At 47.0% G+C, this 16,432-nt stretch overlaps 1 protein-coding gene across 5 annotated transcripts in view; it reads left to right on the forward strand.

Moving 5' to 3' along the window:
- Window positions 1-12,116, forward strand: part of TMPRSS5 (transmembrane serine protease 5) — a 29,510-nt gene extending 17,394 nt beyond the window's left edge. For 3 of the 5 annotated variants that reach the window (XM_075604042.1, XM_075604044.1, XM_075604046.1), the window contains 6 exons: window positions 1,622-1,784; window positions 2,994-3,178; window positions 4,155-4,253; window positions 7,999-8,141; window positions 11,264-11,416; window positions 11,539-12,116. In XM_075604042.1, coding sequence (XP_075460157.1) covers window positions 1,622-1,784; window positions 2,994-3,178; window positions 4,155-4,253; window positions 7,999-8,141; window positions 11,264-11,416; window positions 11,539-11,547 — 752 coding nt within the window. In that variant the 3' untranslated portion in view covers window positions 11,548-12,116. Of the gene's footprint in view, window positions 1-1,621; window positions 1,785-2,993; window positions 3,179-4,154; window positions 4,254-4,887; window positions 8,142-11,263; window positions 11,417-11,538 lie in introns of those variants that run through there. The other 2 variants (XM_075604043.1, XM_075604047.1) reach the window with 2 other exon arrangements.
- The last annotated feature ends 4,316 nt before the right edge of the window (window positions 12,117-16,432 follow it).

A 16,432-nucleotide genomic window follows, 5' to 3' on the forward strand; every position in this document is an offset into this window, starting at 1 on the left:
AACTAAAAAGCCTCAACTACACATCAATCACTAAAACAGCAAAATAATTCCAATTATGTTATTCCAAAATATAAGCATACAAATAAATAAACATCTATCCAACCAATCAATTAAAGAAATAAAACCAGCAGCCAACAAAACAAATAATTCATTTAAAACGCTAACCAATCCTAAAATTTACTAAAAACAAGCCATCCAAATTCAAAACAATTTAATCCAAACAATAAACAGAAATCGAAAAAATAACAATCAATAGAAAACAAGCATTTGCCAAAAAATGCATTGGCTGGCACTGTATTTATCTGTACCCTAAAGGGGCACAGATAAATATATTAGCAGTCAATGGGCAATCACAAACATAAAAAGAAATACAATAAAAAAAACCTGAAAAAGACATTTACATACATTCCGACTCCCGGTGTATCTGCTAGCTCTCGACCCGCGACTTCATCACCGGCAATCCATCTCCATCCACCTTGAAGATTAGGAACAGGTAACAAAAATCTTCAATCTTCATCTGTCAATTCAAAACCCAGTGGTAAATCCACAACGGGTGTTGTCTCATCGTCTTCTTGAGCTAAAATGAGACGGAACAGGCCTTATATAGGGCCTGTGATGTCACATTTTAGGGTTCCCACCACTATGGTAGTGAAGGGGTTAACTGCTCCCGCAACCTTCCTGGCAGGCCTAACCACCCACCCTGTGACTACTACCCCCTTCATCCACCCCCTCTGCCCCAAGAAACAGGCTATTGAGTTTTAACCCCTTCATTGCCTTAGCGTCTGGCTGCTAAAGTAATGAAGCTGTTTTAAGCTGTTTTAATATACATTTTAATACTAGTGTAGATGAGCAGGGGGTCTCCGGAGCAGAACCGCGCTGAATTGAGGTCCGGGGACCCCCAGCTTCCCGAGATACCGGCCCCCCATAACTGGGCCTGTATCTCCTATGCATTTTATTCCCACGGTCACGTGACGCGAGACATTTAAATGCATAAGAGATACCGGCACCCCATAGTGGAGCTTGTATCTCGGGAAGCAGGGGGTCCCCGGACATGAAATCAACGCGGTTCTGCTCCGGAGACCCCCAATATACAATATACTAGTACTGTAATACAATTTATATTCCAAAACGTTAATTTCGGGTGAGATTTACCAGGGAGAGGCGGCTCTCTATGCAGCCGAAAGAAATCACCGCGTAAGACCTTTTGAGAGAGACGATCATCACGCCGCCGGCTTCTCGCCCGTTTTGGAATTCTGCTATCACAGGTAATCGAGGCTTTCTGATACCGTGATAGCAACGCTCAAAAAATGGCGGCGTAAATGGCCCAGCGATTTATTTTTTATGAAGGCTTCTAGAATAGGCCCCTTAGAAAGATGAATTCCTCTTAATGTAACGGTCTTTCTTATTTGTATCTTGGGAAAGAAATGGAATATGCTTTGCATTTCTCCGGTAACACTGGATTCAAGCCGATCACATACTTAAGTTTGCGTTTCATAATTACTTTGCAAACAAAAAACACAGTATTACAGGACTGACACACGGTCTTATCACCAAGAGATAAAGATGATCAAGTCGCTTCCCATGTATATGCTAAATGTTAAACCTTAACCTCTCTCTGCAGAATGTGGGACTCGTTCCAAGTCTGCCCGAATCATTGGGGGAAGTGACGCTCTGCTGGGACGTTGGCCGTGGCAGGTCAGCCTGTACCTCAACAACAAACATGTCTGCGGTGGGTCCATCGTGGCACATCAGTGGATCATCACAGCAGCGCACTGCGTGCACAAGTAGGTCAAACGTTTCACTCCCTACCAGCAGCATTCTCCGACCTCTCACAGTGTGTCTCTGCCTCCTGTTCTTCTCCCTCTCACAGTGTGTCTCTGCCTCCTGTTCTCCTCCCTCTCACGGTGTCTCTCTGTCTCCTGTTCTCCTCCCTCTCACGGTGTCTCTCTGTCTCCTGTTCTCCTCCCTCTCACGGTGTCTCTCTGTCTCCTGTTCTCCTCCCTCTCACAGTGTGTCTCTGCCTCCTGTGCTTCTCCCTGTCACGGTGTCTCTCTGTCTCCTGTTCTCCTCCCTCTCACAGTGTGTCTCTGCCTCCTGTTCTCCTCCCTCTCACGGTGTCTCTCTGTCTCCTGTTCTCCTCCCTCTCACGGTGTCTCTCTGTCTCCTGTTCTCCCTCTCACAGTGTGTCTCTGTCTCCTGTTCTCCTCCCTCTCACGGTGTCTCTGTCTCCTGTTCTCCACCCTCTCACGGTGTCTCTCTGTCTCCTGTTCTCCTCCCTCTCACGGTGTCTCTCTGTCTCCTGTTCTCCCTCTCACAGTGTGTCTCTGTCTCCTGTTCTCCTCCCTCTCACGGTGTCTCTCTGTCTCCTGTTCTCCTCCCTCTCACGGTGTCTCTCTGTCTCCTGTTCTCCCTCTCACAGTGTGTCTCTGTCTCCTGTTCTCCTCCCTCTCACAGTGTGTCTCTGTCTCCTGTTCTCCTCCCTCTCACAGTGTGTCTCTGTCTCCTGTTCTCCTCCCTCTCACGGTGTCTCTCTGTCTCCTGTTCTCCTCCCTCTCACGGTGTCTCTCTGTCTCCTGTTCTCCCTCTCACAGTGTGTCTCTGTCTCCTGTTCTCCTCCCTCTCACGGTGTCTCTCTGTCTCCTGTTCTCCTCCCTCTCACGGTGTCTCTCTGTCTCCTGTTCTCCCTCTCACGGTGTCTCTCTGTCTCCTGTTCTCCTCCCTCTCACGGTGTCTCTCGGTCTCCTGTTCTCCACCCTCTCACGGTGTCTCTCTGTCTCCTGTTCTCCACCCTCTCACGGTGTCTCTCTGTCTCCTGTTCTCCTCCCTCTCACGGTGTCTCTCTGTCTCCTGTTCTCCTCCCTCTCACGGTGTCTCTCTGTCTCCTGTTCTCCTCCCTCTCACGGTGTCTCTCTGTCTCCTGTTCTCCCCCCTCTCACGGTTTCTCTGTCCATCTGCTGTCTACATACTGACACGGGCTTCTCCCCTGGGTTAAGCTACAGGTCCCCTCAGCTGTCCAGCTGGTCCATATTTGCAGGCATTGTTAGTCACTCACACACAGTGAGGCATGCCACACTGCCATCTACTGTGGAGAAGATCATTTATCACGAGAAGTATGATGACAGAAGCCATGATTACGACATAGCTCTGATGAAGCTTGAAAAGTCCTTAAATTATTCCGGTAAGGATCCTGGTTTCAGATGCAGTACATACAGACTGCGAGAAGGGCTTACAGGGACCTGTTCTGGTATCTCTGAAGTGGGACAACCTGCTTGTAAAGAGCCCTTTCCGATGGTATTGGCACGCTTTGCTATTCTGTAAGCCGTTCTCGCATGTCCAAACTGTGTCTAAAAGGCTTTTTTAGATGTGGTTTAACTCTGGTTCTGCCAAACCGATGGGTTTGTCAAAAAAGCCTCAAACTCGCATTGTTTTTACTATAACCGCTATTCTTGTAGCTCCGTTATGCAAACCGCTTCTAAACACTTGAATTTTTTCGCACCACCTCATATCATGTGGGTTACATCCAGAGCCTAAATCTGGGTTTGGCCGAGAGAGCAAAACCCCATATATCAGATTGGGGATGGAGTTAGCACCTCAGGTCACCCCGCTTTTAACGCGCGTACAATCCGGGCGGTTTGCCTGTTACACCGCATAATTTGTCACTATTTATAGAAGCCGTTTAGAAGAAGCCGTTTGCAATAGAGAATAGGGGGTTTTCTCCCTTTTCACTCCACTTCTGCACATGTCACACCGTGCGATTTGGCACGACAACTTCGGAGCTATGAGAATGAGCCCCTACATCTCCTTTCTTTTTAGCATTAAAAATAATGTATTGCGCTATGATGGCGCGCGTTTCTCTGCTTGTGTCTGTACCTATACAGATATAACCAGGGTTATTTTAACCTCTGCTGCATTATGGTGAGGGATATGTTGTGATATTCTGTATTATCGCTGTCTTTGATTCCTATGGAAAATCTGTGATATTCTGCGTTATAACGCGATATTCTGCGTTACCAGCGGCGGGTACAATAACCTTTGCTGCATCTGTATCGTACCTTTTTGCTTCCATTATCAGCGGCATCCCCTCCGACCCTCCTGTTTGTTATTCCCTGTGACGCGTCCGCTGTAGTTGACACTAACATCAGTTTTCCGCACAGATAGCGTGCGTCCGGTATGTTTGCCTCAGTATGACCAGGAGCTCCCCGCGGGAACGGAGTGCTGGGTCTCCGGCTGGGGGCACACTCACCCTGACAGCAGTAAGTTAACATCACTGAAAACCAATGGCCTGCCTGCCCATAACTCCAGGTCAGCACTGTGATAATGGTCCAGTCCGGTCTTTGTTCAGAGCTTACTTTATTATACTAAAGCAGCTTACAGACCATCAATGGGAACACAAAACCAAGACTGGTTCATTATAAAACTGGGACTTGGTTGGAAGCAATTACTATTATTGACAAACATGTTTAATGGGTCAGTCCTTTCTAGGGCCAAAGTGTACTAATGGCAGTGACATGTTTAAGGGGTCAGTCCCTCCTAGGAGAAAATATTCAGGGGCAGAGTCAGACTTGGCCCCTGAGGTTGGGAGGGGGTCCTGCCAGGGGGCAGTCAGACTTGGCCCCTGTGGTTGGGAGGGGGTCCCTGCAGAGAGTAGATTCTTGACCCCTGAGGTTGGGGGGGATCCTGGCAGAGGGCAGATGCAGACTTGGGCCCTGAGGTTGAGAGGGGGTCCCGGCAGGGGGCAGATTCAGACTTGGGCCCCGGAGGTTGGGGGGGGGGGACTCCTGGATACCGACCAAATACTGCCCAACGAAGCTTTGAGGCGGTCCTAGTTCCTATCCAAATTTTCTGCAAATTTCTCCAGGAATTCTATCATTTCTTTCATTGGCTCAGGTTGTGCTAATGATCGTCTCTCAATCCCGTAACACCCAGACAGGTTTGCCACAGGAACAGTATCAGCACTGGGCTCAGAATTTAGAGAAATCACTTACAGATTATTTCCCCAAACAAGCCAAGAGAATAGAAATCCAGTGGTGAGTGTTACACTGTGCTGAGAATAAACAGAATATATTCCTGATATATAGGGAAGGATCCGGAAGATCAGTCTGTGTGATATGTGAACACAGCACTCCCCCTTCAGGCTGATCCAGGCATTGCAGTCTCAGTAAACAACTCACCACAGAACAAAGTAACGGCTTTAGGCTGCGCTTATGGCGACGGTGACGTCACTCTGCGGTCGCTGGAAAAATCAAATTGACTTGACTTCCAGCGATCGCGACCAAGCCGTTGCACCGCTTCTACTATAAACGCACGCGACGGCGGCAATACGTTTGTTTTGCTGCAACGTTGCATCGCCGGCACTATAAGCGCAGCCTTAGCATGAATATTACCTAACTTCCAAGGAGAGATTCGTAGTCATACAGGTCTCTAAAGAGAAACCCTGAGCTTGGCCTACAATCCACAGTAGGTGAAACCAACAATTTCATTTGATAAAGAACGGTCAGGTGCAGAGCTCTGATGTTAAGCAGCCATCTTGAAGGCACACCTGGAAGTCGCAGCAGTGACATGTTTAAGGGGCCAGTCCCTCCTAGGGGCAGAGTGTGGCAGTGACATGGTTAATGGGTCAGTCCCTCCTTGGGGCAGAGTGTACTAATGTAGTGACCTGGTTAAGGGGTCAGTCCCTCCTAGGGGCAAAGTGTACTAATGCCAGCAACATGGTTAAGGGGTCAGCAGTGGTGGGATTCTGCCGGTTCGCAACCTGTTCCTAAAATTTCACAAGTTCGCAGAACCGGTGCGGGCGGTATCTTTCCTTTGCAAATCTTTTCAATATGGCCGTGCGATGTCAAATGGCGCCGCGTTTCCATATCAACGCTATGTGACTGCATCACGTGGGCCCGTGTCTATGACCACAGAATGCTAAGTGACGTAACGCGGCGCCATGTGACATCGCACGGCCATAAAGGAAAGATGCGTGGCGGGTGTTCTCGCTCAGCCGGGCACGCTCGGGGCGCTCAGACAGGGACCCTGCGCCTCCTCTATCACCCACTCCTGCCCCTTCAAGCTGCAGTGGCTCCATGTCCTCCACTACCCCGGAGCGCAGGCCGGCGGCGAGAGCGGGGTAATGGGCAGACCCTGGGTGCGGTGTAACTCCTGCCGCGCGCTCACCTAGTAGCCGGGTGAAAGAGGGGTCCGACAGCAAAGTGCTGGCTGTCTGTCCTCTACACTGAATCCTTCCCCCCGCTGACTGCCACAGGAAAGGGAGACACACCGCAGGTTAATGCGACTGGCACCACAACAAAGTCATGAACTAGTTCCAGAGGAACCGGTCTCCCGCTCCTTGGCTCCAGAGGAAGGTGTCTCCTCTGTTTCCCACTCCAGCTCCATCTGATCCTCCTCCTGCTCATCATCATCCTCTTCTTCTTCCTTCTCCTCTTCCCTGAGGGGAAGGTATGAGGGGTGGTTTGTGTGGGTATGAGGGGATGGATCATGGCTGTGTGGGAACCTCTCGGCACCCATCCACAATGAGGTTCAATGGCTTTCCCAGTTGCAGAATTCCCATAAGTCCAGGCCTAGAGCGGCAACATTTTGGGCATCAAAAATTTCCGCACCTTATATAGATATTTCATCTATATTTTACAGGGTGATGGAGAACCTGTTGCTAAAATTTCTGAATCCCACCACTGTGGATCAGTCCCTCCTATGAGCAAAGTGTACTAATGCCAGTGACATGTTTAAGGTATCAGTCCCTCCTATGAGCAAAGTGTACTAATAGCAGTAACATGTATAAGGTATCAGTCCCTCCTATGAGCAAAGTGTACTAATAGCAGTAACATGTCTAAGGTATCAGTCCCTCCTATGAGCAAAGTGTACTAATAGCAGTAACATGTCTAAGGTATCAGTCCCTCCTATGAGCAAAGTGTACTAATGCCAGTGACATGTCTAAGGTATCAGTCCCTCCTAGGGGCAAAGTGTACTAATAGCAGTAACATGTCTAAGGTATCAGTCCCTCCTATGAGCAAAGTGTACTAATAGCAGTAACATGTCTAAGGTATCAGTCCCTCCTATGAGCAAAGTGTACTAATGCCAGTGACATGTCTAAGGTATCAGTCCCTCCTATGAGCAAAGTGTACTAATGCCAGTGACATGTCTAAGGTATCAGTCCCTCCTAGGGGCAAAGTGTACTAATAGCAGTAACATGGTTGAGGGGATGATCTGGGTGATTGACCAAAACCTGTCACCTATAAGTGTTTTAAAATCGTGTTTTTAAAGTTTGTAAACACGGTGATCTGAGACTTAAGAGGGATTCCTATTGTTTGAGGTCCCTGCGTGTTCAGACAAGGCCCCGTTCTCTTCCCCTGCCTTTATCTTTGACTCTCTCTGAGGTGGGCTAAGGGTACAGAAAACATTTGGGGGCCTATGCAGAAAGGTCCAATAAGTCAGTTATCGGCAGCTTATCGTCAAAAAAGCCTACTGCTTTTCTGTAAGCGCCGAAATTTTGGCGATACTAGAAAATTTCGGCAAAAATGTATTCCGAAAAAAAAAATTGCCAAACGCACGCCGATAAGCCACTTATCGGCAATTATCTGCAGTTTTTGTAACTCGCTCAATTCTAGTAGCCACGATCATCTTATTGATGTTAATCGCCGCTGTAGAATTGAGATTTCTTCTCCGAATCGCCTCGTTAATCGGAGAACACTCCCTGTTTCAGAGGCCCCAAAGAAAGGCAATTTGTAATTAATTTCCAAAGAAACCATAATCGTTTTACTGCTACAATTTCTCGCTTATCCTGTTCCATTTAATATTGGCTCTTCGAGTGTAACATAAATCTGATTTATGATTTTATTAGGGTGGATAAAGTAAGATAACGTAAAAATACTAAAAATTAAAAAATGAATTGTTTTCTGCCCCCTAGCTGTTTCAGATTTAATTATTAAATTAAAAAAGAATTGCACCTTTTTAGGGTCTCTCGGGACCCTCTCTTTTTCCTTTTTTGCTTTTCACCAGCTCACATGCCGCGAAGTCTGAAGGAGGCCATGCTTCCCCTTATCAGCACCAGGAAGTGCAACAGCTCCTGCGTCTATGATGGTGACATCACTCCCAGAATGCTTTGCGCTGGATATCTCGCTGGCAAAGTAGACGCCTGTCAGGTAAAGGCCTTGGGGTCTTAACTAGTCTTTTGTTACTCAGAATTCTGTGCAGCAGACACATATTCGCGGTGATAAAGAGGAGTTACTCATAAGTGCTAGGCGTGTCTTCCACAGGAGCCCAAATCCTGCTTCATTCACCCCAATATTGCATGTAATTTACAGCCACTTATGCAACCCTTGAGAAAGGTGCTCTTGACATAGAAATGCCAGCAAGATGTTTGCTTTTTTGTATTGACTTATGGCTAAGTAAATCTCGTTTTGCTACACCAGGGGTGACCAGCTCCCAGTCCTCAAGGGCCACCAACAGGTCAGGTGTTCAGGATATCCCTGCTTCAGCACAGGTGGCTCAACCGAAGACTGACTCTGAGCCACCTGTGCTGAATCAGGGACTGGTTGAGCCATCTGTAGTGAAGCAGGGATATCCAGAAAACCTGACCTGTTGGTGGCCCCTGAGGACCGGAGTTGGCCACCCCTGTGCTGAAGAAGCGGCTCAGTGGGAGCTTGGATCATAATCCCAGTGTCTGTTTCTTGTGACCTTGGGGATGTCCCTGTGCCTCAGGTACCAAAAAATAGATTGTAAGCTCTGCAGGGCAGGGACTGTGTCTGCAACAATTCTATGTACAGCGATGGGTACACTGTCCGTGCTGCACAAGGCAGAACTATTCTTCTCCATGTTGGTGTGCTGAACCTCCTTGTGCTGTTTGATTTAATTACCAGGGCTAGTGTCTCCCAGCACCCAGCTACTAGTTACAATTTGTCTTTAATTATTGGGTACTACTGACCGTAAAAACCCTCTGTATGACTGTCTAATATACCGGCCCGAGCAGCATCACAAAGCCGAAACCGTGGCCAAACTGATGAGGCCAAAAGAATGAAACGACTGCCTTTGGATGGGTTTCCTGATTCTGCACTCTCCTATCCCACAACCTGTGTAATCCAACAGGCGATGGGGAAATATGCATGTTTAAAAATGGACAGGAAGCTATAAAAGGGGGTCTATGTTGTATTGCCACGTTGGGAAGAAAACAGACGCAAGCGTTTTTTTTTTTTTTTACATTTTTCGCCTTGTAATCTCAATGTCAAGGACTTGTAACCATGTTTCTTGCCCCATGTACATCCCCCTCACAATTCGGGGTGTTGGAGTTAGGGAGGAGTTACCCGATGCACAAATTATTCTGACTGATACATTGCGTCACAGGGGCAGGTTATCGTCTCGCCTGGTTTCTGCTTTACATAGCCGTTCCTTGGAGGTGTGTGGCTCCTCCCTTCAGCACAGAGCCCCTACCAATTCTCCAACTGGCATAAAGGTACAACACACCTCATTGTCAGTCCACACATCACCCGCCACCGAAGAGCAGGTGAGTGTCTGTGGCTGACAGAACAGATATATGTCAGCATTAATATGTCACCCCAGGGTATTTGTGCACCCACAGGTCACCTTTATAATAAGGGAACTCTGATACTGGCTTTGGCCAATTTTTAATTGCACTAAATCATAAGCTTCATTTATTTAACCCCTTCAGGGCACTTTCACATACTTCACAAAGTTTAGTCCATAGGACAATAAGAAATGACATATATTCAATGTAGGTACCTTCTAAACGGAGGTTACCTTGACGAGGTTGGCGGCTTGTATCATATTTTGATCAAAAGATGCAACCAAATGACTCCTTTGTTACACAGCCTTAGGTTCTAAATGTGAACATGTCACCAGTATATTTTAGCCCAAATTGGTAGGAGCGCAGGATCTGTTCTTTTGTTTTCCACAGATTATTATGACGTGGTTAATTGTTGCCTCAAGGTTAGGAGGGTGAATCTCATTGACGTGGAACAATCTGGCACCGCTGGGCGCGGTATGTCAACACTCGCCTTACTCTTGCGTTCTTCTCAAGGACGTCTTCTTTCTACCCCCTTCGTATCTAAAGCCCTCTCCCACCTTAAACCTTTCTCACTGACTGCCCCACACCTCTGGAATGCCCTTCCCCTCAGTACCCGACTAGCACCCTCTCTATCCACCTTTAAGACCAACCTCAAAACACACTTGCTTAAAGAAGCATATGAATAGCACTGTGGATATTCTGAACACATGGCACATAAAGCTTGGCCCCCTGCAGACGCACTTACCAGAACTCCTTCCTACTGTCTCTGTACGTTCTCCCTACCTACCAATTAGACTGTAAGCTCCTCGGGGCAGGGACTCCCCTTCCGTAATGTTACTTTTATGTCTAAAGCACTTATTCCCATGATCTATTATTTATATTATCTGTTATTTATTTGATTACCACATGTATTACTACTGTGAAGCGCTATGTACATTTATGGCGCTATATAAATAAAGACATACAATACAAAACAATACTGTGTGGGTTACTCATTAAGATCCTATAGTGTCAATCAGGGCATTTTCATACGCAGACCCCCATCGTACTCACTGGGCGTTTCTCTGTGATAGTACCCTGATTGGTACATTTGGAGCTTAATGAGGGAAAAAACCATGGGCCCCAGAGTGCTCAATTCATGTTACTACCTTCACCTGCAGTTTAACCCCTGCCTGACATGTCAGGTGAAGGAAGCCGGTTTTGGGGACATTCAGACCCACTTTCATATCTTTGCTACGAATGGAATACGTAATCCAAGCAGTAGGGGTCCTGGCTCTGTGTAGGTGACGAGGCTGATGAGTGTATGGTACGGTGGTCTCAGAGCTTGCCCGGGCTTCTTATCCTTTCACCAACAGAGGGGCCAGCATTGCTCTGCCGATCATTTGTGCCTTCCTAATCATCTGGTTTAAATGGTTCCTATGTCTTCATCCTCCCAAACAGGGGAACCCTCCAGACGTTGCAATATTCTCAAAACGGCTCAATTACTGGCCCTGACCCCTGCAGTGTTAGAATCTCAGTAGCATTGTTTCCTTAAGTTGAGGAGGGCTTCTTACAGCCTGTATTATATATTCAGAGCAAGCCGGAATTGTGGAGAAAGTGTAACCTAGTGAGACTTCATCTATAACCTCGTCACTGCCTGAGCAGTGAGTTCCTCGCCCCTCTGGCAGTGGTGGGGTTTGACAGTGGAAGTCACTCTTTCAATCAGCAAGTTTCTTTGACCTTCTCTGTCCTTGTCCTTTGCAGGGCGACAGTGGTGGCCCCTTGGTATGTCAGACAGACTACACCTGGCGCTTAGTTGGCGTGGTGAGTTGGGGCATGGGGTGTGCTGAACCCAATCGTCCTGGCGTGTACACTAAAATAGTGGCGTTCTTAGACTGGATCCATCACATCATAGAGGTAAGCGCTCTCTTCTCTCCTCTCTCTCTCCTTCTGCCTCTCCCTCTCTTGTATTGCTGCTGTATAAAGTAAAAAAAACAAAGTACAGTTCTAACCCAGCAATATGTCTTTACCTATTATAGGATGACTAGAAGGAGCCATGCAGGAGAATGTACCAATATTAACACCAGTGCCTCTTATAGCTGGAACTTCAGCTTAAAGCTCATCTTTCCAAAACAAACTGGAAGATGTGAAGATGTGCAAAAGTGAAGAGACATTTATCCACTTTCAAAGGAAAATAAGTGACCAGGAGACTATTCTGCATTATACACAATAGATGTGACATGTACTGTATGTGGGGGAAAATATATATATATATATATATATATATATATATATATATATATTTTTATTATATCTATTTCCCAGATGCACTGTGCAACAGAAGGTTTAGAGAAGCTGATGAACCAATAAACAGGAGGCAGGTAACATTATTCTGAACATTGAACCCGATGGCCCAAAGCTTAGCGGTACATTGCTGGCAGGGAAAGGGTTACAGATATTGCATACAGGGCCAAAATGTGGACCACTGTTCAGATCCGATTATAACGGGCTGGTATGGTGGATTTTTATGTAATTAGGATAATTGATACCTCTGGTAATCATTCTCTGTCAAACGCTCATGTTTTTGCCCTGTTTTTTTGTTGAAGTGATGTAATAAATCGTGTTTAACTAGATTTCACTGTTTATAATCGTCTGTGGGAAGTTATTTAACTCCTGCAGTGCTGAAATTGTTTCTGCTAGCCTGTCCGGGAGGGGAAATAGCAGAGGTAGCAAATTCTTCATCATCGCGGGTTTTTCATAAGTAAATGACAACGATTTATACGTCGTCATGAAAATCCATCCAGCGCGATCACGTGTAATACAACGTCTCCATGGAGTCCCTGTGTGAGTGGGTTAGTTTCTCCATCAACATCCGGTCCCATATACGTTGCGGTAAGGTGTCTCGGGGAGGGGCGGTAAGGTGTCTCGGGGAGGGGCGGTAAGGTGTCTCGGGGAGGGGCGGTAAGGTGTCTCGGGGAGGGGCGCTAGGGTGTCTCGGGGAGGGGCGCTAGGGTGTCTCAGGGACGGTAAGGTGTCTCGGGGAGGGGCGGTAAGGTGTCTCGGGGAGGGGCGGTAGGGTGTCTCGGGGAGGGGCGGTAGGGTGTCTCAGGGACGGTAAGGTGTCTCGGGGAGGGGCGGTAAGGTGTCTCGGGGAGGGGCGGTAGGGTGTCTCGGGGAGGGGCGGAAGGGTGTCTCGGGGAGGGGCGGTAGGGTGTCTCGGGGAGGGGCGGTAAGGTGTCTCGGGGAGGGGCGGTAGGGTGTCTCGGGGAGGGGCGGTAGGGTGTCTCGGGGAGGGGCGGTAGGGTGTCTCAGGGACGGTAAGGTGTCTCGGGGAGGGGCGGTAAGGTGTCTCGGGGAGGGGCGGTAAGGTGTCTCGGGGAGGGGCGGAAGGGTGTCTCAGGGACGGTAAGGTGTCTCGGGGAGGGGCGGTAGGGTGTCTCGGGGAGGGGCGGTAAGGTGTCTCAGGGAGGGACCATCTGTTTTGTACAGCTATCTGCAGTTAAAATATGTTATGCATGTATATCTTTATATAGTGCCAGTCATGTACATAGCGTGTCACAGCAGTAATACACAGGACAGAATAATATAACATATAATGGGAATAAGAGCTTCAGACATAAAACAATAGTAAAAGGGGTCCCTCTCCCGAAGAACTTACAATCTAAGTCGAGAGAAGTTACATAGACAGTGGGAGGGTGTTCTGATAAGTGCGTCTGCAAGGGGTCAGGGTCAGTGCATGTTAGGCCTCGGACAGGGTCAAAAAGACCGCGCTGAGGGGAAACATTATCCCAATGAGCACGGCTTTAGACGGCGCTTCCGCAGGCGTGCGGAATTGCAGCCGACAGAGAAATGTAAGTTTTCCCGCTGAGGGAAGCGCAGGGCCGGTCACGTGACTGCCAAAAGCCAATGGCAGTCCGTGACGTGGGCGCTGTGACGCGCTAGCCCCGGCTCGCAAGCTGACGCTCATGCAGGGACACAAAAAAAGCTCCTGCTTGAGCAGGAGAGCATGAGCGTCAGCGCTGCCTAGCGCTCTTCCCTTCACCATGCCCGAGGCCTAAGATGTATCATTGCGTTTAATGAATTGGAACAGATAAGTCCGTGTGTAGACTTGCCCACTGCCCAGCAGAAAAAGGCGCGGATCTGAAGGAACCTTGATCTCCAAAATGAGAGAGATTATTTCTTCCCCCCCTTACATTTTACCCGTTAAACCAGATTTGTATTTGTTGTGGTTTAAGTATAAATTGCTTTACCATGGATAACACCACCTTCCCCCCCAAATACAAGCATGTACGTATTAGTGTTTGGGGGGAGAGAAGGTGTTATCCGAGGTAAAGTAATTTATGTATAAATATCGTACATACACAATATAAATGTAAAAATGAGTTTTGGAGTTAGATTGCAGTATAACTCAAAAATAGGTAGAGAGCGCCCTCTGATGGTCAAAGTCAAACATTACACTGCACAGGCGGCGTTGGGGTGACCAACTCCAGTCCTCAAGAGCTACCAACAGGTCTACGACTGAGCCATGGATTGAGCCGCCTGTGCTGAAGCAGGGATATCCTGAAAACCTGACCTGTTTAGGAATCTTGAGAATCCCTACCCTAGGCCCCAAGCCAAAATTACTCAGAGGGACTAGACAGGAAAGCAGAGATGGTGCAGTGGGAGGATTAGAGGCCGGGAGAGAGATTCATATCAACTACAGGTCATTTATATTCCAGCTGTTGTACGTCCTGATTATTGTATTGAGGTGCAGGGGCTTTTTCTTTCAGGGGACAATTTCTATTCTGTAGCCACAGGGTATATGCTCGATGTAGTATGGCCAGATAGCTTAACTCAGCCCCCTTTTCAAAGCACACCAAGTACTGTGATATTTTCTTAACTTTATTGCAGATGGTATGATGTGATGAGAGAGTGCTTCTCTGTGTAGGTGCTTTGTAATCAGAGGCAGGTAAAACAGAATGGCCTTGCCATGGAGTGTGTAGCATTAAGGGGTTACTCACTCAGCCAGTGCAGGAAGGGAAAGGAAGTGAGGAGCAAGGGTCACACAAGAAGTGAGATGGGACTAAACTAACTGTCAGCAAAGACAGGGCGAGGGCAGAACAGCCCATTCTGAGAAGGATCTCAGAGGTTGCTATAGCAACCCACTGACTAAATGTACAGGCAGGGATTGCAACATTGTGTCTATCACACAGGCACTGTGTGTTTTCTGAGCAAATATACATGCAGCTGAAATAAGGAACTGACAGGAAGAAGCTGCAAACGTGGGTAAACAGAAATATGAATCCTGTTCCAGGACAAATTCGGACGACCTTTGTCTTGAAATGTTCTCTGGCAGCTCCACACCTGGATATCGTAGTATTAGGAGACTATTGGCAATTACCAATCATGATTTGGATTATCTCTCCCATTCTCTTTGCCAGAGGATGATGGAGCGAAAGGATGTGTTGGGATCTTTGAAAAGTTTCATCCCGGTTCTGTCTTTCCACCACTTTTATCCATCGGGTGTAGTAACTGGTATAAAAGCCAGGCACATCCAGAATCTTTTTTGTAAACGGTCTGATATTGAAGTTTCTCTCTCGGGTCAGAATCCCATTCCCCATCTTGAAAATATAGAGGATTTAGATAATGGCTAGGTTAATGAACATGGTTATTTTTGAGATCCACTTTATCCTAGATACTGAATCTGGTATTTTCTATCAAAAAAGCATAAAAATAGAGATTGGGAGATCTTTTGGGTCTGACTGCTTCAATCACAGAACCGGTCTCCCAATGTTAGGATGGTTTGCCATCGGACTTGAGGGACTACACACGTCTTGAATCTCATTAACAATTTGCGGTGTTGGTTTTCCGATTCCTTTGCTACTACTGATGTACGTTCACACTATATTATCAGACATGTTGATGGAGTTTGTGCGGTTAAAAGGTTTTTGGCAAATCATGATCTGAGATTTTCTTTACATACTTGGAATTTGTTCCATCGACTTCCTTTATTTTGTATGATAAGTGGTATCGGCAATGTAGAGGTTTTGCAGTGGTTACCTCTGTAACACCCACATACGCCAATTTATTTTTGGGGTCATGGGAGCTTGATTTAATTTATAATCATAATAAACACAAATCCCAGCAAGCTCAAAAAACCAAAAAAAAGGGTTTAACTAAATGACCCTTACTCATGAGATTAGCACTGAAGTATTGTGCTATGTATTTTGTCACTTTGGATGTAGCACTGGGCCTTTGTCTTTTGTTGTTTCATTTACTATACCCAGAATCCATAGGTTAAGCCAGTTGCGTTCAACCTTTTGTTTGGTAAGGAACCTTATCATTATATTGTGAAATTCTGCAGAAACTCCAACCCTCTCTAATAGCGCGTCTGATCAGATGCATTGTAAGGAACCCCAACCCTCTCTAATAGCGCGTCTGATCAGATGCATTGAAAAATTCTTCTATATTTGGTACAATTTTCAAATGACCCACATATTGCAGGGAACCCTTTAGGCGCGTGGGTATAAAAGGAGGTAGTGCTACTCTTTGTCACCTCCCACCTTGAGAAAGCGCCAGCCCCGAGCGCAAAACGTACGTCTGGATGACGTCATCGCGTTGACGTCGTGGAGGTCACAGGTGAGATTGCTCTGGTGCATTGGGGGGCGGGTAAACTACAGTAGGCGGCGGGCATTGTAGCCTTTATGCATTATGCGCGGCAACAATTGTGAGTAGACTTTGAGCTCTAACAGCTGACTAGATTACGATTATCCGTACCGCAGTTAACACTGGTTATTTTGGCACATGTGAAACACTTTGAGGTTGGCTGTTAGAGTACTTACTCTTGTGTGATACTTGTATTCTATTACTACCGAGTAACCGAGTCTGTGCCAATATCTACCATAGTTAGAACCTCCTCTCAATATGTGAGGCACGGGTACCTATCTAGGGATA

Source organism: Ascaphus truei, chromosome 6 (genome assembly GCF_040206685.1).
Source record: "Ascaphus truei isolate aAscTru1 chromosome 6, aAscTru1.hap1, whole genome shotgun sequence".
In the NCBI taxonomy this organism is placed as follows: Eukaryota; Metazoa; Chordata; class Amphibia; order Anura; family Ascaphidae; genus Ascaphus; species Ascaphus truei.